The 17,226-nt window shown below is 50.1% G+C and overlaps 1 protein-coding gene across 1 annotated transcript in view; it reads left to right on the top strand.

Annotated features, from left to right (window-relative positions):
* Positions 1 to 16,864, top strand: part of CDK10 (cyclin dependent kinase 10) — a 46,805-nt gene extending 29,941 nt beyond the window's left edge. The window contains exons 6-13 of the mRNA XM_063945950.1: positions 1,358 to 1,425; positions 1,843 to 1,895; positions 2,218 to 2,287; positions 9,436 to 9,495; positions 10,091 to 10,214; positions 11,811 to 11,950; positions 12,035 to 12,087; positions 15,788 to 16,864. Of these exons, the coding sequence (XP_063802020.1) occupies positions 1,358 to 1,425; positions 1,843 to 1,895; positions 2,218 to 2,287; positions 9,436 to 9,495; positions 10,091 to 10,214; positions 11,811 to 11,950; positions 12,035 to 12,087; positions 15,788 to 15,885 (666 nt within the window). The 3' untranslated portion in view covers positions 15,886 to 16,864. The remainder of the gene's footprint in view (positions 1 to 1,357; positions 1,426 to 1,842; positions 1,896 to 2,217; positions 2,288 to 9,435; positions 9,496 to 10,090; positions 10,215 to 11,810; positions 11,951 to 12,034; positions 12,088 to 15,787) is intronic.
* The last annotated feature ends 362 nt before the right edge of the window (positions 16,865 to 17,226 follow it).

Raw genomic sequence — 17,226 nt, 5'->3', positions numbered from 1 at the left:
CAGCCTATTGTGGTACCTGCGGCTACTAGGGACTTGGAGGACTCCAAGTTGCTGGACGTTGTCAGGGCCCTGAAAATATATGTTTCCAGGACGGCTGGAGTCAGAAAATCTGACTCGCTATTTATCCTGTACGCACCCAACAAGTTGGGTGCTCCTGCTTCTAAGCAGACTATTGCTCGTTGGATTTGTAGTACAATTCAGCTTGCACATTCTGTGGCAGGCCTGCCACAGCCAAAATCTGTAAAAGCCCACTCCACAAGGAAGGTGGGCTCATCTTGGGCGGCTGCCCGAGGGGTCTCGGCTTTACAACTTTGCCGAGCTGCTACTTGGTCAGGGTCAAATACTTTTGTGAAATTTTACAAATTTGACACTCTGGCTGAGGAGGACCTGGAGTTTTCTCACTCGGTGCTGCAGAGTCATCCGCACTCTCCCGCCCGTTTGGGAGCTTTGGTATAATCCCCATGGTCCTTACGGAGTTCCCAGCATCCACTAGGACGTCAGAGAAAATAAGAATTTACTTACCGATAATTCTATTTCTCGTAGTCCGTAGTGGATGCTGGGCGCCCATCCCAAGTGCGGATTATCTGCAATACTTGTACATAGTTATTGTTAACTAATCGGGTTATTATTGTTGTGAGCCATCTATCCAGAGGCTCCTCTGTTATCATGCTGTTAACTGGGTTCAGATCACAAGTTGTACGGTGTGATTGGTGTGGCTGGTATGAGTCTTACCCGGGATTCAATATCCTTCCTTATTATGTACGCTCGTCCGGGCACAGTATCCTAACTGAGGCTTGGAGGAGGGTCATAGGGGGAGGAGCCAGTGCACACCAGGTAGTCCTAAAGCTTTTATTTTGTGCCCAGTCTCCTGCGGAGCCGCTATCCCCCCCTTGGTCCTTACGGAGTTCCCAGCATCCACTACGGACTACGAGAAATAGAATTATCTGTAAGTAAATTCTTATTATTTGTCGGTCTTTTAATTTATGTGCTTCCAGCTATAGCGAGCTGCCATTGGGGGTAATTCCAAGTTGATCGCAGCAGGACATTTTTTAGCAGTTGGGCAAAACCATGTGCACTGCAGGGGAGGCAGATATAACATGTGCAGAGAGTTAGATTTGGGTGGGTTATTTTGTTTCTGTGCAGGGTAAATACTGGCTGCTTTATTTTTACACTGCAATTTAGATTGCAGATTGAACTCACCACACCCAAATCTATCTCTCTCTGCACATGTTATATCTGCCTCCCCTGCAGTGCACATGGTTTTGCCCAGCTGCTAAAAAATTTCCTGCTGCGATCAACTTGGAATTACCCCCATTGTTTGGTCCTTTTAATACATTTTATTTATGTCCTGACGTAGGTAAAATGCATTTGTTTCCAACTACTCACCGGCCTCCAGTATCTGCATGAAAACTTCATAGTGCACAGGTAGGATATGTCAAATAACAAAACAATATATATATATTAGGCAGGCTTATAGCCTGGCTGAAAGTGAGAGCAGTCTGGGAGTTGTGTTGAGATATATATATATGTATATATATATATATATTACAGTGAGCTGCCTGATTGACCTTTGCCTTTAGCGTGTAACCATCACCTGTACCCAGGGGAAGCCGCTATTTCCTGACAATACTGCGGAGACTGCAGCTCACCCGTCTACTGGGAACCACTGGCGCCACCTTGTGATTTAATGGGCTGCCTTCTCATCAGCATTGAGTGTGCCCACAAAGTGGCAGCCTCTATTGTGCGAGGGTAAAGATTACGCATTACTGACGCTATGTAAATTCTCTTCTTCCTTTCTTCCCCACTGATGTAATATTCATATCCCACATTCTCTCTGGGCAGAGACCTGAAGGTGTCCAACCTTCTCATGACTGATAAAGGCTGCGTGAAGATAGGTAAGACGCTTCTATTTTCCCCGGTTCTTCTCCTCTCCTCATTAGCTCATCCATCATCCCAACTGTCCCAACACGGGAGGCGTTGGCCCGATTTCAGGGGACTTTAACGGGGGATAGCCCAGATTGTCCCCGCTCAACATGGTAACTCAAGCGGTGAGCTAGCACTTCCGATGGGCTAGGCATATACCCCAGGCTTGTGGCTATGCCCATAATATGTCACGTAGTCTGCCCACATTCAGAGTCGCTTTGTCCATTTGCTGATTTAAACCTTGGAATTTATTCTAAACCCTCTGACCGGACATAAATTGTTTTGTTTTTTTAGCGGATTTCGGTCTGGCACGAGCGTACAGTGTTCCCGCCAAGCAAATGACTCCTAAAGTGGTGACCCTCTGGTGAGTAGCCGGCAGTGAAAGGTTAAGCGAAAGACACACAGGACTCCAAAACAGTGATAATTACCACCATCAACCATCACAGTAATTAATACGGCAGGCCACATGAAATATGATTGGCTGGAAACCTCATTTAATATGACATTTAAAAACAACCGCGCAATCTCTAATAACCAATAAGAAACTCCAAAGTCTCGGTGTGGGGGGGAGTGGGTGGAACACCATCTAGCACGAGAGTCCGCTTCATACTGGACCATGGGGGGGACCACGGTGGGCTCTACTGCCTGAGGGCCCAACCTCCTACTCCAGGGTTCAGGTTCCAGATCTGTGCCCTCAAATTATACACAGTTACTCTATTGGAGGGTCAGTTACCCGGTGGAGCAGGACCGCTGATCAGCGTGGGTGCTTGGTTCCCTTCTATAGAAACTAAGCCAAGTTTTACCCTCCTGCCAATCACCCCTGCCTCCTCCGTGTGTATGCTGTGTGGCTGTAACACAATGTGCCCAGTTCCTGCCAGTGACGGGAATGGCATAGTAGCTCTGCATTGAGTTACTGACCTAGAATGAAGTCATCACAGTGGTGAGGAGCTTAGATCGTTGCCTATGGGGGGTAATTCAGATCTGATTGCTGCTGTGCACAGCGAGTGATCAGATCTGATCTGCGCATGCGTATGCACCACACTGCGCCGGCGCGTCCCACGGCTGCAAAGTGGATCGCCGGTCAGCGACGGGTTTGTGCAAAGAATCCATTCGCACGGGCATTCGTAAGGAGATTGACAGGAAGAGGGCGTTTGTGGGTGGCAACTGACCGTTTTCAGGGAGTGTCCGGAAAAACGCAGGCGGGACCAAGCGTTTGAAGGGCGGGTGTCTGACGTTAAATCCGGTCCTGAACAGGCTGAATTGATCGCAGCGGCTGAGTAAGTCCCGGGCTGTGCAGACACTGCACAAAATCAGTTTGTGCAGCTCTGCTACACATGCGATCGCACACTTGCGCAGCGAGAAATACACTCCCCCTGTAGGCAGCGACTATCTGATCGCAGCGCTGCAAAAATCGCTGCCCAGCGGCCAGGTCTGAATGACCCCCTCATGCATGCAATACCAGTATTTTTCTCTAACGTCCTAGTGGATGCTGGGGACTCCGTCAGGACCATGGGGAATAGCGGGCTCCGCAGGAGACAGGGCACATCTAAAAAAGCTTTTAGGTCACATGGTGTGTACTGGCTCCTCCCCCTATGACCCTCCTCCAAGCCTCAGTTAGGTTTTTGTGCCCGTCCGAGAGGGTGCAATCTAGGTGGCTCTCCTAAAGAGCTGTTTAGAAAAGTTTTTTTTTAGGTTTCAATCTCAGTGATTCCTGCTGGCAACAGGATCACTGCATCGAGGGACTTAGGGGAGAGATTTCCTACTCACCTGCGTGCAGGATGGATTGGAGTCTTAGGCTACTGGACACTTAGCTCCAGAGGGAGTCGGAACACAGGTCAGCCTGGGGTTCGTCCCGGAGCCGCGCCGCCGATCCCCCTTACAGACGCTGAAGAGACGGCAGAACGGAGGTCCGGAAAACAGGCGGCAGAAGACTCCACAGTCTTCATGAAGGTAGCGCACAGCACTGCAGCTGTGCGCCATTGTTGTCACACGGCTCACTGACTCCGTCACGGAGGGTGCAGGGCGCTGCTGGGGGCGCCCTGGGCAGCAATATAATTACCTTTAGTGGCAAAATAAATACATCACATATAGCCATTAAGGCTATATGTATGTATTTTAACCCAGGCCAGTTTCTTAAAAACCGGGAGAAAAAGCCCGCCGAAAAAGGGGCGGAGCTTATTCTCCTCAGCACTCAGCGCCATTTTCCTGCTCAGCTCCGCTGGTGAGGAAGGCTCCCAGGACTCTCCCCTGCACTGCACTACAGAAACAGGGTAACAAAGAGAAGGGGGGCATAAATTGGCGATATTTATATATTAAGAGCGCATATATAGTAAACAACACCTTCTAGGGTTGTTTATATACATTTATAGCGCTTTTGGTGTGTGCTGGCAAACTCTCCCTCTGTCTCCCCAAAGGGCTAAGGGGTCCTGTCTTCGGTTAGAGCATTCCCTGTGTGGCTGCTGTGTGTCGGTACGTGTGTGTCGACATGTATGAGGACGATGTTGGTGTGGAGGCAGAGCAATTGCCGATGATGGTAATGTCACCCCCTAGGGAGTCGACACCGGAATGGATGGCTTTAGTTATGGAATTACGTGATAATGTCAGCACACTACAAAAGTCAGTTGACGAAATAAGACGCCCGGCAAACCAGTTAGTACCGGTTCAGGCGTCTCAGACACCGTCAGGGGCTGTAAAACGTCCTTTACCTCAGTCAGTCGACACGGGTACCGACACAGATGAATCTAGTGTCGACGGTGAAGAAACAAACGTATTTTCCAATAGGGCCACACGTTATATGATCACGGCAATGAAGGAGGCGTTGCAGATCTCTGATACTGCTGGTACCTCAAAAAGGGGTATTATGTGGGGGGTGAAAAAACTACCTGTATTTTTCCCAGAATCAGAGGAATTGAATGATGTGTGTGATGAAGCGTGGGTTACCCCCGATAGAAAATTGCTAATTTCAAAGAAGTTATTGGCATTATACCCTTTCCCACCAGAGGTTAGGGCGCGCTGGGAAACACCCCCTAGGGTGGATAAGGCGCTCACACGTTTATCAAAGCAAGTGGCGTTGCCGTCTCCTGATACGGCCGCCCTCAAGGATCCAGCAGATAGGAGGCTGGAAACTACACTGAAGAGTATATACACACATACTGGTGTTATACTGCGACCGGCAATAGCCTCAGCCTGGATGTGCAGTGCTGGGGTAGTGTGGTTGGATTCTCTGACTGAAAATATTGAGACCCTGGATAGGGACAGTATTTTATTGACTCTAGAGCAATTAAAGGATGCTTTTCTTTATATGCGAGATGCTCAGAGGGATGTTTGTACTCTAGCATCAAGAGTAAGCGCGATGTCCATATCTGCCAGAAGAAGTTTATGGACGCGACAGTGGTCAGGTGATGCGGATTCCAAGAGGCATATGGAAGTATTGCCATATAAAGGAGAGGAATTGTTTGGGGTCGGTCTTTCGGACCTGGTGACCACGGCAACTGCCGGCAAATCCACCTTTTTACCTCAGACCCCTTCACAACAGAAAAAGACACCGTCTTTTCAGCCGCAGTCCTTTCGCTCCTATAAAAAGCGACCAAAAGGACAGTCTTATCTGCCGAGAGGCAGAGGAAAGGGTAAGAAAGGGCAGCACGCAGCCCCTGCCCAGGAACAGAAGCCCGCCCCGGCTTCTACAAAGCCATCAGCATGACGCTGGGGCTTTACAAGCGGACTCAGGAACGGTGGGGGGTCGACTCAAGATTTTCAGCAATCAATGGGCTCACTCACAAGTGGACCCGTGGGTCCTGCAGATAATATCTCAGGGTTACATGCTGGAGTTCGAAAGGTTTCCCCCTCGCCGGTTCCTAAAGTCTGCTTTACCAACGTCTCCCTCAGAAAGGACGTCGGTTTTGGAAGCCATTCACAAGCTGTATTCTCAGCAGGTGATAGTCAAGGTACCCCTCCTACAACAGGGAAAGGGGTATTATTCCACTCTATTTGTGGTACCGAAACCGGACGGTTCGGTAAGGCCTATTCTAAATCTGAAATCCTTGAACCTGTACATACAGAAATTCAAGTTCAAGATGGAGTCACTCAGGGCAGTGATAGCGAATCTGGAAGAAGGAGACTTCATGGTGTCCTTGGACATAAAAGATGCTTATCTACATGTCCCGATTTACCCCTCACACCAAGGGTATCTCAGGTTCGTGATACAAGACTGTCATTATCAGTTTCAAACGCTGCCGTTTGGTTTGTCCACGGCCCCTCGGGTCTTTACCAAGGTAATGACCGAAATGATGGTTCTTCTACGAAGAAAAGGCGTATTAATTATCCCTTACTTGGACGATCTCCTGATAAGGGCAAAGTCCAGAGAACAGCTGGAAGTCGGTGTGGCGCTAACACAAGTAGTGCTTCAGCAACACGGGTGGATTCTAAATCTTCCAAAATCTCAATTGACCCCGACAACGCATCTGCTGTTCCTGGGTATGATTCTGGACACGGTTCAGAAAAAGGTATTTCTCCCGGAAGAGAAAGCAAGGGAGTTATCCGAACTTGTCAGGAACCTCCTAAAACCAGGAACTGTGTCAGTACATCAATGCACAAGAGTCCTGGGAAAGATGGTGGCTTCGTACGAAGCGATTCCATTCGGCAGATTCCATGCACGGACATTTCAGTGGGATCTGCTGGACAAATGGTCCGGATCGCATCTGCACATGCATCAGCGGATAACACTGTCACCGAGAACAAGGTTGTCTCTCCTGTGGTGGTTGCAGACTGCCCATCTGTTAGTGGGCCGCAGATTCGGCATACAGGACTGGGTCCTGGTGACTACGGATGCCAGCCTACGAGGTTGGGGAGCAGTCACAAAGGGAAGAAACTTCCAGGGCGTGTGGTCAAACCTGGAGACGTCTCTTCACATAAATATACTGGAGCTAAGAGCGATCTACAATGCTCTAAGTCTGGCAAAACCGCTGCTTCAGGGTCAGCCGGTGTTGATCCAGTCCGACAACATCACGGCAGTCGCCCACGTAAACCGACAAGGCGGCACGAGAAGCAGGAGTGCAATGGCAGAAGCTGCAAGGATTCTGCGCTGGGCGGAGAATCATGTCATAGCACTGTCAGCAGTGTTCATCCCGGGAGTGGACAACTGGGAAGCAGATTTCCTCAGCAGACACGACCTTCACCCGGGAGAGTGGGGACTTCATCCAGAAGTTTTCCACATGATTGTGAACCGTTGGGAAAAACCAAAGGTGGACATGATGGCGTCTCGCCTCAACAAAAAATTGGACAGGTATTGCGCCAGGTCAAGAGACCCTCAGGCAATAGCTGTGGACGCTCTGGTAACACCGTGGGTGTACCAGTCAGTGTATGTGTTCCCTCCTCTGCCTCTCATACCAAAGGTACTGAGAATTATACGGAAAAGAGGAGTAAGAACAATACTGGTGGCTCCGGACTGGCCAAGAAGAACTTGGTATCCGGAACTTCAAGAGATGCTCACGGAGGATCCGTGGCCTCTACCTCTAAGAAGGGATCTGCTTCAGCAGGGACCTTGTATGTTCCAAGACTTACCGCGTCTGCGTTTGACGGCATGGCGGTTGAACGCCGGATTCTAAAAGAAAAGGGCATTCCAGAGGAAGTTATTCCTACCTTGATTAAGGCTAGAAAGGAAGTGACTGTACAACATTATCACCGCATTTGGCGGAAATATGTTGCGTGGTGTGAGGCCAAGAAGGCTCCAACGGAAGAATTTCAATTGGGTCGATTCTTACATTTCCTGCAAGCAGGATTGTCTATGGGCCTAAAATTGGGGTCCATTAAAGTTCAAATTTCGGCCTTATCAATTTTCTTCCAGAAGGAATTGGCGTCAGTGCCTGAAGTACAAACTTTTGTCAAAGGTGTACTACATATACAACCCCCAATAGTGCTTCCAGTGGCACCGTGGGATTTGAACGTGGTTCTAAATTTTCTCAAATCTCATTGGTTTGAGCCGTTAAAATCGGTAGAATTAAAATACCTTACATGGAAGGTAACCATGCTGTTGGCCCTGGCTTCAGCCAGGAGAGTTTCAGAGTTGGCAGCTTTGTCATACAAGAGCCCATATCTGATATTCCATTCGGACAGGGCAGAATTGAGGACACGTCCTCAATTTCTCCCTAAGGTGGTTTCGGCATTTCACTTGAACCAGCCTATTGTGGTGCCTGCGGCTACTAGCGACTTGGAGGACTCCAAGTTACTGGACGTTGTCAGAGCATTAAAAATATATATTTCAAGGACAGCTGGAGTCAGAAAATCTGACTCGTTGTTTACATTGTATGCACCCAACAAGATGGGTGCTCCTGCGTCTAAACAGACGATTGCACGTTGGATCTGTAGCACAATCCAACTTGCACATTCTGTGGCAGGCGTGCCACAGCCTAAATCTGTAAAGGCCCACTCCACAAGGAAGGTGGGCTCATCTTGGGCGGCTGCCCGAGGGGTCTCGGCATTACAACTTTGCCGAGCAGCTACGTGGTCAGGGGAGAACACGTTTGTAAAATTTTACAAATTTGATACTCTGGCTAAAGAGGACCTGGAGTTTTCTCATTCGGTGCTGCAGAGTCATCCGCACTCTCCCGCCCGTTTGGGAGCTTTGGTATAATCCCCATGGTCCTGACGGAGTCCCCAGCATCCACTAGGACGTTAGAGAAAATAAGAATTTACTTACCGATAATTCTATTTCTCATAGTCCGTAGTGGATGCTGGGCGCCCATCCCAAGTGCGGATTGTCTGCAATGCTTGTACATAGTTATTGTTACAAAATCGGGTTATTACTGTTGTTGTGAGCCATCTTTTCAGAGGCTACTTCGTTTTGTTATCATACTGTTAACTGGGTTCAGATCACAAGTTGTACGGTGTGATTGGTGTGGCTGGTATGAGTCTTACCCGGGATTCAAGATCCTTCCTTATTGTGTACGCTCGTCCGGGCACAGTACCTAACTGAGGCTTGGAGGAGGGTCATAGGGGGAGGAGCCAGTACACACCATGTGACCTAAAAGCTTTTTTAGATGTGCCCTGTCTCCTGCGGAGCCCGCTATTCCCCATGGTCCTGACGGAGTCCCCAGCATCCACTACGGACTATGAGAAATAGAATTATCGGTAAGTAAATTCTTATTATTTGCTATATATTTTTATATAAGGGGCCAGACCATGCACTGATGGTTAGCCAAGCCTCTGTGGGGGCAGACCACACCCATAAACATGGGCCACTGCATTTGCCTGGAGGGCCTTTCATGCCGCAGTCTGACTCTGGCGAGAGTACCGGGGGTTTAAGTATATTTTAATTGAAACTGAATGATTTTCCGTTGTCCTTGATTTTGATTGATGTTTGTGTTAGAATGTCAATTAATTTTCGCAATCTGTGTTTCCTATACAACGGTAATACAGCGCTGGTGTGATACACGCCGTGTACTGCATAGCAGATGTCTGCTCATATACAGGCTTCTCTAACACTTAGTGCATACCGTACTTCTCATCTGATTCCAGGTATAGGGCTCCGGAGCTGCTGCTGGGAAGCACAACGCAGACCACAGCCATTGACATGTGGTGAGACTGTTACACACTGACCGTCCGGGTAACACTGTATAAACTCTGCTCAGCCAGGTTCCTTGTTTGCTGACTAGCGGCACTTTGTTATCGCAATGTCATGTGACCGCTTTGATCCTCTATAAGGAAGTTCAACGAAAGTGCAAACCTGTTATGTACAGTCACATGACACACAAGATAATAGTGGCAAGCCGAAAAAAGCTTTCACTTACATTGTGTAGCTGCAGTGGTGTGTAACATGATTGCGTTCCTCCTGCCGCTATCTTGGGTCCACAGATGGTTGGGTTTGAAACTGGGATAAATATTGTGACCACTTCCCTATTACACCTTGGCGCTGATATACCCATATGCGTCATCCCCTGGCGCTTCATCCCCGTGTGTGCCTTCCGTTATCTTATGTCCCCTGATTCTCTCACATTGGGAACTTATATGATTATATTATATACTGACACCAGGATGGAGATTGAGGAATCAAGTTAATTTGTCCCGCATCGCCCTGTGCATGTAAATGATAGTAACTCCCATTACACGGGTTGATACATTGCGGTTAGACGGTGTTACACGGTTATTCCTAGTAACTGGTTGTTCCGTGTAGGGCGGTGGGATGTATACTGGCAGAGCTCCTGGCCCACAAGCCTTTACTCCCAGGCACCTCGGAAATCCAGCAGATTGACCTGATCATACAGCTGCTGGGAACACCCAATGAAAATATCTGGCCGGTACGTACGCAGTCTCCTAACTTCCAGTCCTACTATGTGTAACTAGAACACTGTGACCTGCTGTCAGCCATTACTGAGTAATGTTCCATTGTCAGACGTCTTCTCAGTTCTGCTGTAACTTATCTGGATATGGGGGTAATTCAGACCTGATCGCTCGCTAGCTGTATTTTGCAGCGCAGCGATCAGATAGTCGCCGGGAGTGTATTTTAGCTGTGCAAGTGTGCGATCGCATGTGCAGCCGAGCGGTACAAAAAGATCCTTTGCAGTTTCTGAGTAGGCCAGGACTTACTCAGCCGCTCCGATCACATCAGCCTGTCCCGGATCGGAATTGACGTCAGACACCCGCCCTGCAAACGCCTGGACACGCCTGCGTTTTCCCAACCACTCCCAGAAAACAGTCAATTGCCACCCACAAACGCCTTCTTCCTGTCAGTCTCTTTGCGTTCGGCTGTGCGAATGGATTCTTCGTAAAACTCATCGCTCAGCAATGATCCGCTTTGTACCCGTGCGACGTGCCTGCGCATTGCGGTGCATACGCATGCGTAGTTCTGACCCGTTCGCAGTGCTGCAAAAAACGCTAGCGAGTAATCGGGTCTGAATTACCCCCATGATGTTCCTCGGCTATGCTACCGCACAGGCTACGACACTGAGGGGAAGGATGTAGTTATGAAGAGTCATGATCATGGCGGGAAAGGGGTGGGGGGGGGGGATTTGATGCCCAATCTGACCACATTTTATAGATTTGTTGAGTTGTGGGTATAACTGGCAATTGTTTAAACCTCTTTATGTACCTTAGTGAATTTCAGGGCTAGTAGGTATTTTTCTTGATGGTTTATTCAAATATATTTTTATTTTAAAAAGGTCTGCTTGTAGGCAATTCCCCCATTTATACATGTACCCCCTTATACACAGCCCCTCATTTATACCTGCACCCTGCTTGTACGCACCCCCCCCTCATTTAAACCTGCACCTTCCTCATACACACAGCCCTCCCCTCATTTATTCCTTCACATTCCATATGCACACCCTCTTCATTTGTGCTGCGATACGGCTTGCTGCAGGCTGCAACTATTTGCAGCCGGCAATCGCTCCAGTAATTCCTAAAGGAAGAGAACGAAGCCATCGCCGTCTGCGAATAGTTGCAGCCTGGCATGCCACGCCGTGATGTAACATGCCGCATCGCAGTAAGACAAGCGTGGCTACATCTGGTAATCCGGGGGCACCCGGCAGGAATGGACTAGCAGTAAATGATTGAAGCCCCATCATTTTAGACTGCGCCTAACTGAAATCCATTTGCAGGCAAAATGTATGACGTCAGCCTGCTAAGCCTGTGTCCCTTCCCCTGTGTACGTGTCCACCAGTCATTTCTGTAGAGCTAGTCCACAAGCCCGTCCCCTCCTGGCAGAGATAATTTGTTTGTCCTGTTCTGTATATTGTTCAGCTTTTCCTGTTTACTCCTGTAAAATAGTGCATGTACTTACTCTATAACGTGGGTTCCGCACGTGTCCCGGTGCCTGACCCATCGGGTGATAAAATGTATCAGCTGTTTGATTATAATGTTATTGGACAGTATAACGGGAGTGATTCTCCGTGCAGGGTTTCTCTAAGCTGCCACTCGTCGGCCAATACTCCGTCCGCAAGCAGCCGTACAACAACCTGAAGCACAAGTTCCCCTGGCTCTCCGAGGCTGGCCTGCGTCTCCTGAACTTCCTGTTCATGTTTGACCCCAAGAAGAGGTGAGATTGAGTAGTTGTGTGATCGCTGTACTCTGGCTGTCCCGTCACATAGAACATTAACCAGCGTCGTGTTCCCTCCCATAGAGCCACAGCCGAGGACAGCCTGGCAAGTTCCTACTTCAAGGAAAAACCTCTACGTAAGTAAGAGACCTCTCCCTCTGATATGGATGGTATGTGAGTGCAGACAAGGGCGTCGCGTAATGGTTCTGGCAAGATGGCCCTAAAACCCTCACAGAAACATCCATTCTTGGGCTTTAGGGGGTGGTGTATGAGAAGGATTGTGACTTCTGGTTGGATAGCTATAGCCCCAGTCCACCCAGGCACTGTGCTCCCTTGTTTCCATCCATAAAAGATTGAATTCCGGCCTTGTTATGGCCTAACACTCAATTGTGGATGCAGCCAGCGGCGGATTGGGGGGGGGAAGGAACAATCAGGGCGATCACCACCCTTAACAGTTCCCTCCTGCCCATTGTGGCTGTCGGCTCTAGCAGTGCCGCAGAGCGCCGGTGTGTGTCACATCAGAGGCTGAAAAATATCTATAGAGGGTGATATTCTGTGTGACGCACGGGACATTTACATACATTCAGGTAAGTGAACTGTTTCTATACCACAAATATATGTTTTGTTTTCTGATCTTCAATACTTCATTGGTAGAAAATAAACATTAAAAATAAAATAAAAATCAGTACAGTAATTGTAATATAAAGTAATGATAGAAGGTAAAGTGGTCAAAATAAATATATATATATATATATATATATATATATATATACTAGGTGCTTCATCGCGCCCTACGGGCGCTCTTCACACCGTCGCAAGGGGCTACGCCCCCTTAACCCTTGCATGCCTTTCTGGGGTTCAATATTTGTATTATATAAAGTATTACCTGCATTCCTTTGTTAGTGGTTAAATATTGCACAATGAAAGGGCGTGCAATGGTGAAGGAGGCGCAGCCCCTTGCGACGGCGTGAACAGCACCTGCAGGGCACGATGTACAGAATGTAGCGGGTGCGGGGGGGACTGCGGATGGTGTCTATAGATGCTGCAGGTGGAGGGGGGGCAAAAGTGGGGGTGGGGCCCGGATGGGGAAGAGTCGGGAGGTGCTGCGGGTGGGGGAGAGGCAGAGGCGTGGGGGATGCAGATTGGGGAGGGGTCCGGAGGCACTGCATGTGGGGGAGGGGCAGGGGTGCCATGGGTGGGAGAGGGGCAGGTGTGGGGATGTTGTGGATGGGTGATGGGTTCCGGAGGTGCTGTGGGATGGGAAGGGGCGGGAGTGCCGGGGGTGGGGTAGGGGTCCGCAGGCGCCATGGGTAGGGGAGGGGCAGGTACGGGTGGTGCGGCGCATAGGGAAGGAGGTCCGGAGGTGCTGCTGGTGGTGGAGGGGCAGGTGCAGGGGTGCCATGGGTGGGGGAGGGGTGGGTGAGGGGGGGACCGCGGATGGAGGAGGGTGTCTGCAGATGCTGCGGGTGGAGGGGGGCAGGTGTGGGGGGAGACATATAAAGGGGGTGGATGGTGGAGGGGGCCTGGAGGTGGTGAAGGGGCGGAGGAGTGGGAGCCGCGGGTGGTGTAGGGGGTCTGGAGGCACAGCATGTGGGGGAGGGGTGGAGTGCCGCATGTGGTGGAGGGGAAGGTGCGGAGGTGTGGTGCATTGGGGAGAGGTCTGGAGGCGCTGCGGGTACTGTACCTGCCAAAAAGGTAGTTGGAGGGTATGCAGTAACAGGGCCAGGACAGGGGTGACAGGGTCAGAACAGGGTTGACGGGGCCAGGACAGGGGTGACAGGGTCAGAAAAGGGGCGACGGGGCCAGGACAGAAATGACAGGGACAGGATAGGGGTGGCAGGAACAGGACAGGGGTGACAGGGCCAGTATAGGGTTGACAGGGCAAGCACAGGGGTAACAGGGCCAGCATAAGGGTAACAGGGCCAGCATAAGGGTAACAGGGCCAGCATAAGGGTGAAAGGGCCAGGATAAGGGTGGCAGGGCAAGGCCAGGGGTGACAGGGACATGACAGAACACAGGGCACGGGAGAGATTGGTATTAGGGACAAAACAGTGGTGGCAGACAGATGTGTCTTACCGGAGTCACTGCTGCTGGCTGCTGCTGTTCCACTCCAACCTGTTGGGATCTGCTGCTGCTGGAGACTTGGCATGGCTGACTCTTAGGCTGGAGTCCTGCTTCCTCTGCCCGTCCACATCCCTCCCCCCCCTCCTCAGTCACACACCGCAGACCTCGCGCAGCTGCCGGGCACTGTGGTAAGGGGAGACTGGGAGTGACTGGTTAGCCCCCAGGAGATGCTGCGGCTGGAGGGAGGAGGGGGTCGGAGCCTGCAAGCAGCTCGGACTTCTGCAGCGTTACCCGCCGGCTAAAGTGTGTGAAGGAGCTGGGCGCACCTCACTGTGGGTGGCAGCGCTGCAGCTAGCGGTGGGGTTGCCGGGGCTGGAGATAACAGAGGCAGTACGGAACCTGCACAGCGGCAGGTGCCCCACAAAACTGCAGCTAAGAAGCGTGGAGTGTGCCAGAAAGTGACGCTCCTCCGCGCCAGAGAGGGGGGGGGGGGTCAAGCACACACCCCCATACCTCCCAAATGTCCCGATTTTCGCGGGACAGTCCCATTTTTTGGGGTCTGTCCCGCTGTCCCACCCGCGGGTCGCAGTGTCCCGCGGTAACGGGGGGGTCAGTTGGAAAGCTCCTGTACTCGCTGTTCTGCTTAGCAGAGCAGCGGTGAATAGTGGAGACAGAGGGAGAGGGGGCATCAGGGGGTATGGATTAAGGGGGGGTTCCAGCAGCAGAGCCGAATTAAGGGGGGGGGGGGCAGGGGGTACGTACCGTTGGCCCCACAGTTTTAGGGGGCCCCCCGGCTCGAGTAGCTCTGTCCCAGCTCAGAAGCTCCCCCCCCCCCCCCCCCCCAGTCCTGCCAGCAACAACGGCAGCATTGTGCTACTGTCAGCACACGCTGCTGCATATTGGCAGGTCTGTGGTGTTACAGGGAGGCAGCAGTCTCCCTGCTTTCTTCTGCCTGTGCGGGTGTGTAGGGGGAGCGACCACCTCCTCTGGATTTACCCCTAGCTGAGGGGCCAAAATTCCATGTAAAAAAAAAAAAAAACGGAATTTGCGTAAGGGGGCGTGGCCTCACGGGCCACGATTAGGCCACGCCCCCCACCCACAGCAGGCACAGCAATGAGATAGGGCTCCCCTGTCACAAGTGCCCTGGGCCCCCTGGACTCATAATCAGCCCCTGGGGGCATGCCAGCAGCTCACAGAGCACTGGGCATTCCCCCTCACTGACGAAAACGGGGGCCCTCCCGTGAAGCCACGCCCCCTTTTCGCTGAGTGTGTGTCCCTCCTTCTGCCTGAAGAAAGCTCCTGCAGAAAGCTGGGAGGTATGCACCCCTGCCTGTGCCATGCCCATATCTGCTTCTGCTCCTAGTCTCCTGTAGATTTGGCCAGATCTGTGACTCATTTGACTAACTCCGCCCAGTGTTGTGACTCCGCCCAGCGTTAGCAAATGAATCACAAAGTCACAGATCTGGGCTATTATATAGGAGATACACTGTAGGGTGATTCTCTGTGTGACGCACGGGACATTTACATATATTCAAGTACGTGAACTGTTTCTATAGAACAAATATGTTTTGTTTTCTGGTGTCCAAGTCTTATATACTTAGTTGGTAGAAAATATACACCAGAAAAAAAAATCACAACAGTAAACAGTTCCTTCTGGAATTAATAAAAACTCTGCGTGATGCATGGGACTTGGAGAATTGTGTGTGTGTGTATATATATATATATATATATCATATTACACATAGAAATCAATGACGTATTTGTTCCCTACAGCCTGTGAGCCGCAGCTGATGCCGACGTTCCCACATCACCGCAACAAGAGGGTGAGCAGCTCAGGGGCAGAGAGCCAGATGAAGCGCTCCAAGCAATGAGGCACCTCACTCGTGGCTTTGTAGCAGAGCGGCTGCAGAACACAGCGGAGCAGCAGTGTTATCAGGAACGGCTACTGACGAGGCGCTGCATGAGGCTTCCTGTGGGACTTGTGTCAGGTTCATCAGCAAGGGGACATGGTGTAGGAAGCTGGGCCGCCTCTCCTACCGGTGGATGTGAATGTTTAGGACTGGACAGCACACGAGGACCAGGGGCAGGACGATTGGGTTGCAGTAAAATGACATTTACATGTAGGTTGTTACTAGGTGCACGTGTGTAGTGTTACTGCCACCTGTTTGGCGGGGGTAAATGTAACATAGATGATTGCGGTATTATCCTTACGTGTTGTATGTTCCATCATAAGCTGCACATCGCTGATCTGCTGTCTATGAACTAGGATAATGGAGCTACACGCTGATTCATGGTTTCATTGGACTAATTAAAAGGCATGAAATAATGCATGCGGCACGCCAGCTGCTGTGGAACTACACATCCCAGCATGCTCTGGACAGTTCTAGCAAATCCTAACAGCAAAACTCTGTGCACAGCATGCTGGGATGTGTGGTGCCACAGGTTCCACAGCCCTGAAATAATGAAACCTTTCAGTTACCGAATTTGGAAAAGACTGACAGAAGAGCGCCATTGGCCCGGGCTGTCGGATGTAATGTGAAAGTGGCGGTATACCAGTGTTTCCCAACCCCAGTCCACCAGGCGCGCTAACTGTCCAGGTTTCAGCGATATCCGTGCTTGTGCACAGATGGTTACATCAAAATAACTGAGGTACTAATCTAGTCACCTGTGCTCAAGTATGACTATTATCACTGCTGTATACCGAGGGGACGCCAGGGAAGACAAATGAAAAAAAGGTTTTTAGGCGCTGAACAGGGTCGTGCAAATATAGCACTGGTAATGGCAGCCACTTGGTAAGGAGGTAGCCGGCCTCCTGAAAGTAAAACAACTAAAACAAAATCACCAAGTAGGCGCACAATACCAATGATGTTGATAAAAACACAATTTATTAACATAAAACCAATGACAAACTGATTAAAAAACACAACACTACACAGAGCATATAACTGAGGTATTATACCTTATAATTCACACATAAAGTGTATTAATAAGTGAAAGGGACACTGAAATGCAGGAGAACCCGTCTCTGTAAGATAGGGTTAATCTCTCACATTAATTCCATATCGGACAGTTTAAATGAAAAGGAAGTCCTGTAAACTGATGTAATAAGCGTTTGTGACCATAAAGGTATCCGGATTTAAATAATGTTTCCTTGGAGCAAAATAAACCAACCGATTAATGTTACTCACTGAGACGTAATGATCTCTTGCTGC

This window comes from Pseudophryne corroboree, chromosome 11, assembly GCF_028390025.1.
Source record: "Pseudophryne corroboree isolate aPseCor3 chromosome 11, aPseCor3.hap2, whole genome shotgun sequence".
Taxonomy (NCBI): Eukaryota; Metazoa; Chordata; class Amphibia; order Anura; family Myobatrachidae; genus Pseudophryne; species Pseudophryne corroboree.
This window is presented reverse-complemented; position numbering and strand designations above follow the sequence as displayed.